This window comes from Kryptolebias marmoratus, linkage group LG2 (genome assembly GCF_001649575.2).
Source record: "Kryptolebias marmoratus isolate JLee-2015 linkage group LG2, ASM164957v2, whole genome shotgun sequence".
In the NCBI taxonomy this organism is placed as follows: domain Eukaryota; kingdom Metazoa; phylum Chordata; class Actinopteri; order Cyprinodontiformes; family Rivulidae; genus Kryptolebias; species Kryptolebias marmoratus.
The window spans coordinates 11,909,999-11,916,575 of record NC_051431.1 but is presented as its reverse complement, the minus strand read 5'-3'; the positions used below and the strand labels follow the sequence as shown (position 1 = coordinate 11,916,575).

The 6,577-nt window shown below is 39.2% G+C and overlaps 1 protein-coding gene across 2 annotated transcripts; it reads left to right on the top strand.

Moving 5' to 3' along the window:
* Positions 1-336: 336 nt before the first annotated feature.
* On the top strand, positions 337-4,508 carry gemin7 (gem (nuclear organelle) associated protein 7). 2 transcript variants are annotated; one of them, XM_017424641.3, is made up of 2 exons: positions 337-440; positions 3,270-4,165. In XM_017424641.3, exon 2 carries the CDS (start codon positions 3,289-3,291, stop codon positions 3,673-3,675), a length of 387 nt encoding a protein of 128 aa, XP_017280130.1. In that variant the 5' UTR covers positions 337-440; positions 3,270-3,288; the 3' UTR covers positions 3,676-4,165. The 2 variants fall into 2 exon arrangements, with proteins under 2 accessions (XP_017280130.1, XP_037835171.1); XM_037979243.1 differs by lacking the exon at positions 337-440 and adding an exon at positions 1,384-1,557 and having other exon boundaries at positions 3,270-4,508.
* The last annotated feature ends 2,069 nt before the right edge of the window (positions 4,509-6,577 follow it).

The following is a 6,577-nucleotide window of genomic DNA, read 5'->3' as shown; positions in this document are numbered from 1 at the left end:
TGTTATAGATCAAATTTAATATTTATAATACTACTACTACTACTATTTCTACTACTTATAATAATAATATTAATATGAATATATGAACAGAAGAAGGAAGGAATCAATTAAATTTTAAGAAGAATGAATAATAGAATGAAAAGGAAGAAGAAGAAACAGAATGTGTAAAAGTATTTTTTTAATTTATTGCACATCATTAATCTACACAGCTCAGCAAAAAAATGAAAATAAAATAATAAAGTAGCAACCACTGTCTCCGATTTACACTGAAAAAGTTTCCATGTTTTACTGTTTTTAGTCAGCAGGGGGCGGTGATGCACCTCTCATAATAAAGCCCACGAAGAAAAAGTTGACCCGCGGCTAATGCTAATGCTAACGCTGCTAACACGTCAACATATGTGCTAACAGGAGAAAGCCGAGTGAGGAAAAATACTTCAGAGGTGTGTTTAACTTTCTGTTCATCCGTAATTTCGTAGTGATCAGTGAGGAGGGGAGAAAAGCAGGTTTTGGCGCTTACATTGTGTCTAAATTTCACCACATTATGAGTTATTTGTCAACAAAACAGCACAAGATGCTGACTTCTTTTTTTAGTGAAGTTGCTAGACTAGTTTCTTTGTTTTGAAACCTCGGCTTGAAAACTTTAGATAAATCTGTCAGATTGAAGGGGAAAGTTTTTTCCTTTTAACCCGTTTTAATAAAACCACAGTTCATAGGCACAAAATAAACACCGAAAAGCTGATCTTCAGCGTTTTTAGTGCAGGAATTGTAAAACAAACATAAGTCAAAATTTTATTGGCTGCATCTGTTTTTATCATTTTGTTGGGTTTTTTTCCCTTAGAGTAAGACAGAGTCCAAATGTTCAAGTTGGGTTAATAAGAGATTCTCACTTTGAATGTTAGTTTGTGCGTGTATGTTTGTTGTGTTTATCCAATGGCTTTATTGCCTAAATCCTCTAAAATGCCCAACCCCACAGTTATACATCATAAGTTTAGTCATGATTTCTGGAGGCAGAGTTCGATAAAGATGCACCATCAAATGAGATATGCAGGTGATGACATACTGCGTGAGAGAAGTGATTGTTGGAAAAATGTAACTCGTGCAAACACGTTCACTCAATTATTATTCAAGCAAGTTGAGCAATAATCAAACTGTGCTGGAGGGGAAAAAGACAAACGAACAAATGTGCCACTGTGTAAAAACTGCCCACGCTTGATTATTTTTCCACTAAAAACGGCTTGCACTTGTATAGAGCTTTATCTAGTCCAAGGACCCCAAAGCGCTTCACACTACAATCATCCACACATTCACACACTGATGGCGGTAAGCTACATTGTAGCCACAGCTCCCCTGGGGCAGACTGACAGAAGTGAGGCAGCCATCACACCGGCGCCACCGAGCCCTCTGACCACCACCAGTAGGCGAGGCGGGTGAAGTGTCTTGCCCATGGACACAACGGCTGAGACTGACAGAGCGGGGACTCAAACCAGCAACCTTCCGGTTACAAGACGAACCATTACCTCCTGAGCCCCTGCCGCCCCTAAAGCAACATAAAAAGTGGTGATTTCATTTTTGATTTTAGGTTTAACATACAAAATCATTGGGGGAAGGATGTTTGGTTTTGTTTTTTAATGAGCCTTAAGCTCTATTCAGAGACACAGTTGTGATGAATAAACATGGAGTGAATACATCATTTTATCAAAACAATAGCAGTGACAGTTGACAGTGACTCAAAGGGCTATTTCACAATCTTTTTTGGCATTTGGACCCTTATAGTTCAGATCTAGTTCAAAATCTAAAATACAATTTTTCTTGTCAAACCTGTCTATGTTATTCTACACTGAATACAAATATGTGAAAACACAGTTTCAGATCTATGAATTCTATATTTGTAAAAGTTTGTTTTTTATTAAAAAAAGAGGGTTTAACTCTCTCTATATATAGGGAAATATATTTGAAGTGTGACTCTCTGTAACAGGTGAAGCCTATATAGTCAATATGTTGTTTTTTTCCGCTGCTCCCTTCTGCAGGTTTCGCCACAACCAGCGAATTTGCATAAAAGATCTGATGATTGTTTTACACCGTGTGACCTTTCTGACGCAACTGCTGGTTAACACAGTGCCTGTAACTGATCCTAATCAACAGATTCACTAACTTTATTTGTTATCAGCATCCAAACAACTTCATGTTTACGTCAGTCATATCGTCCACGCTCGCGTGCACCAGTCAGTATGAGTCAAACTTCATTAGTATCCATCAAAGCACATTCTATGCATACCAGCTTAGTGTTCTTTCTAGTAAGAATAAAAAAAATACAGTTTCAAATTACGTTGCGTTGTTCATGCACGCAAAAAATTCATCAAAACAACAAGGAAACAAAAAAACAGGCTAGATAAAAACTGAAACAAGCCCAGAGCTGTGAAAGTGCTAGATACTACAAAAAAGCATTAAGACCCTCTGTTTTTCACCATTTACAAATCTAAAAGTTATAAAGTGTAAATTGTGTTTTCATGTCTTTCAGTGTAGAATAATTTAAACCAGGTTTGACAAGAAAAAAAGTGTTTTAGATTTTGAACCACGGCTGATTCAAGGATAAAAGCCCTTTCACTGACTGCAGCTTCTGAAGCTGACTTCAGTTAGTTCTGTCTTTTCTGCGGTCATGTCTCTTCTGAGACAAATTTCTTCTATTGTTTTTGGTAAAATGATGCATTTCCTCCATGTTTATTAATCACAGCCACCATATGCCTCTGAATAAAGCTTAAAGCCTACTTTCCTCCAACACTGACATTTTACTTCACTAAAGGATCTTTGTTATGCTCTCAAATACAAGAAAACCAGCCAGTAATTTTATGTTATTTTATTTTTACTCTAAATATGAAAAGAAATTGAAACAATATTTGAATGGTTACTCTTTCTTCTTTGACCAAACATTAAAACAATGAAACAATTGTTTTGTCTTTATTTTTAGTGCTCATCTCTGATGAGAAAATCCAATTACTGAAACGTTCACAGACTGAAAACACTGCAGTCATCTTAATAAACAGGTAGAGAAATTAAATGGAGCCAAGTTGAACTTCAGGTTTATTTTCTCAGTACGTTGTCTTTATTTTCAGGATATCAATTAGTTTTATCCACTGCTGTATAAATTATTTGAGCTGAATGAATTCAGTTTGTTTCCACTTAAGTTTTAACCCACTGCCTATCTTAATAAAGAAATTACAAGATGTTTCTTTTTCACTGGACCCAATTCTATGATTGTTTTTCTTCCTCAGGTGTTGACAGAAAGTCAACATGGCGACGCCGGTGCCCGTGCTCCGTCTGCCCAAAGGGCCCGACCCCAACAGCCGAGGATTTGACCCCAAGTCGCCTCGCTTCATCGCTCTCTGCCGCACGTCTATTTCGTCTTCGGCTGCTTCAGAGTCCGACGCCGAGGAGCTGCAGAAGGAGCAGCATGCCCGATCCGTGCTGCGGGAGCGCTTCCTGCGCTGTCTGCTCGCCGCGACCAACAAGAAGGTTCGGTTCCACATGCACGAGAACGTCAACGTTGAGGCCACGTTTAGGACGTCGGACATCGACGTGCTAAACTTTCAGGTGTCTGACCTGCACACGCCCATCGGGGTGCAGAAAGAGGCGCTGATCAGGTGTCAGGATGTGATTTCATTCACTTTTGATATGTGAACACTTGAGACTCAGAAGCACTTTGTTGTTGTAAGTGGCCTTTATTTTGATAGTCTCGTTTCATCGCTGTTGTCATTTCTGTTTGAGTTTCTTCAGAATAAATGTGTCTGCCTTCAAAGGTTCAACAGTGACTGACAGTACCACATTTTGACCACAAGATGGAGCCATTTGGTTTAGTTTGAAGAGGAAGGTTTAAACCATCACACAAATTCTGATTCATCTTTGAGTAAAGTCTTGATAAAATTTTATTTTTCAGAAGACTTCTTCTCAAAGTATGTTTACCCATAGCAGCATCTTAATGAATCACAGAGGAGGTAGAGAGGTAATGTTTCAGTCCGTGTTAAAGTTGAGAAAACGAGTCAAAACCTTTTATTCCCCAGTATTCATATATCTTTCTGAGCTGAACATTTCATGTTTTCTTGTGTGTTGTTCTCATTCAGTCAGCATATGTATAAAACTAGAAAAATAAATAAAATCTTCAGATAAATTAGTATTGTAAATTATCTTTAGTTGTATAGTTTGGTTGTGGGTGAAGTGTGCGCTCCCTGCTGGAGGTTTGCTGTTACTGCAGGTGATTTTGACCTTTGACCTGCCTGCAAGTTGACGTGAACTTTTTCACGCAAAGCTTTTATACAGTGTGTATGAAGGCATGAAGGCTTGCTCAACAACTGATTTTCTTTTTTTCATGTCAAACATTTCACTGCTCTAGGTCGAAGGTGAAATGAAAAGTGTTTTGAAGCCAACAGAAATCAAAAGAAAGTCACAAAAAGGGTGTGGGGGTGAAATGGTTCAGTACTTTGTAATTAATTGTGTAAACAAACCTGAAACTACAACAGTTGTGTCATTCTTCATCTATCCAAAGGATAAGAAAGTTTGATGGATGTGGTGAAAATTACAACCCAACGTCTGACAGACTGTGGCGTTAACGTTCTGAAGAGGACCACCTGAAATACAAACCGTCAGTAGAACAACCGCAGCTGTCGGACCGAAAGGCAGCAGGCGATGTGCATTTCTTGAAGTAATGCAAGGTCTTTATTTTTCCTGGCTTTGTCTCTATTAAAAACAGTTGAAGTCACCTAAAACGGGATTTCAGGCTCAAGCAAAGAATCTGACCTTCCGTCTTAGAAGGCACGTTCAGTAATCCAACCATGAATACAAAGTATGAAGTGCACAACTTTGTCATCAATCACAGATTCAGCAGATTTACAATGTGGGACATTAATTTAGATCAGAGCTCTTAAATGGATCAGATCCTTTTTGTTAAATGTTTCACAGAGAGCCCACATGACAGCAGAGAAGAATCCTAGTTATTTTAATCAGCTTCATAAATTGAATTCAGAGTAACTGGATTCATCATCACCAGGCCCGTTTCGGAGAAGGAGCCGCAGGAGGAGGGGGACGAGGATGGCAGTGGGGGGCATCGATACTGTTTAATCTTCTTAAAAGGTGCATTTTGCGAGTTCCCAATAAGTCATTTTATTTGAGTACCATTAGGCGGTCGTGTTGTGCCTGCGTCTCTTTTTGTACCTGAATTATCTGACCACTCATTGGAGGCAGTCATCAGCGAAGAAGTGACTCATCCCCGTCTCTTGCTCCCTCGAACTCCCCCTCCCTCCCCTCCTAGCCCAAATATAACTTAAACCTCACATGACGTCACCGGGCCTCCGTGATTCAATCAGGAAGCCCTCAAGGACAACCAATGTTAATTGCATATACGCAGCAATGCATGCTGCTGTGTGACCAGCTGCTCTGAACGCCGTCCAGCTCTCAGTCCGTGATTCCTGTCTGATACACGGCTCACAGTAAATACAGGTATTAATGTGGATTGTTTTCTGCTGCTTGATGAAGAACGTTATCCATTTCTGCTATATAGCTAAATAAAACTGCACACATTTAATGTGATAGTCCAAGTCTTTTGAAGGGGGATTCTGTGGAAATGTTGCAAAAAAATATCTTACCTGTCATACATAGTTCTTTGAACAATCTCAGTTTGAGTGAGGCCAAGACCAAAGGAAGTAAGTAAGTAAAATTTATTTGTATAGCACATTTCAGCAGCAAGGCATTCAAAGTCGATTGTTGTTGTAAAACTGCTGTGTTATAAACTTAGCACCTCTGTCACTTTTCACATTACGCAGCGAGTCCAGCAGAAATATTGCATATATTATTGCAAAGAGTGTTCCAGGCTGCACAGGAAGAGGTACTGCTAGCTGCTGTTGTTGGAGCGGTTTCACGATGGCAGCGAACCACGCTGGTCTTGGTCCTGCACAGTCCAGCTGTTAGTCTGAATTAAACTCTGTTTCTCCAAACCGAGGCCCTCCAAAGAGCTATCTACAACAAGTAAGATACTAACTGTTCCTAACTTTGTCACAGAACCCGACTTCAGAACATCTGAACTACAACTTTAGCCAAGTCCTATGAACTGTTTTACATTAAACTGCCCAGCAATGTTTGAAAATCACCCTTCAAATGCTGCTGCAGCTTTTGAAAGGTAATTTTAATGTTATGTTTTACACTGGAACATTAATAACAGCCGCTTTCTCGTGAGTTAGGACCCACATGTAACCATTTTTCCACTTTTACTAGATGCAGCACTTCATTTTTATGACTGAATATTGGCAGAACTATTGTTTTGCACCGTTCAACCATTAGGTCTGTTTTACCATTTTAGTTAAAATCTTAAAAATTTATTATTTGGAATCTTTGTTTGTTTCACCTCATATAGTAGATTACGTTGTTTTTATGACAGAAATATCGACGCGTCAACAAACACAGGATTAAAGGTGTCGCCAGTTCACCGGAGGGCCAACACACAGAAAGAATCACGATACAGATAAAAGAGCTGCTGTTTGGCCAAGTGAATCCTAACCCGAACATTATACACATCGGCAGAGGTTGCCTAATT

Coding starts and splice junctions, on each gene's coding strand:
- gemin7 (XM_037979243.1), top strand. CDS start 3,289: ATGGCGACGCCGGTGCCCGTGCTCCGTCTGCCCAAAGGGCCCGACCCC.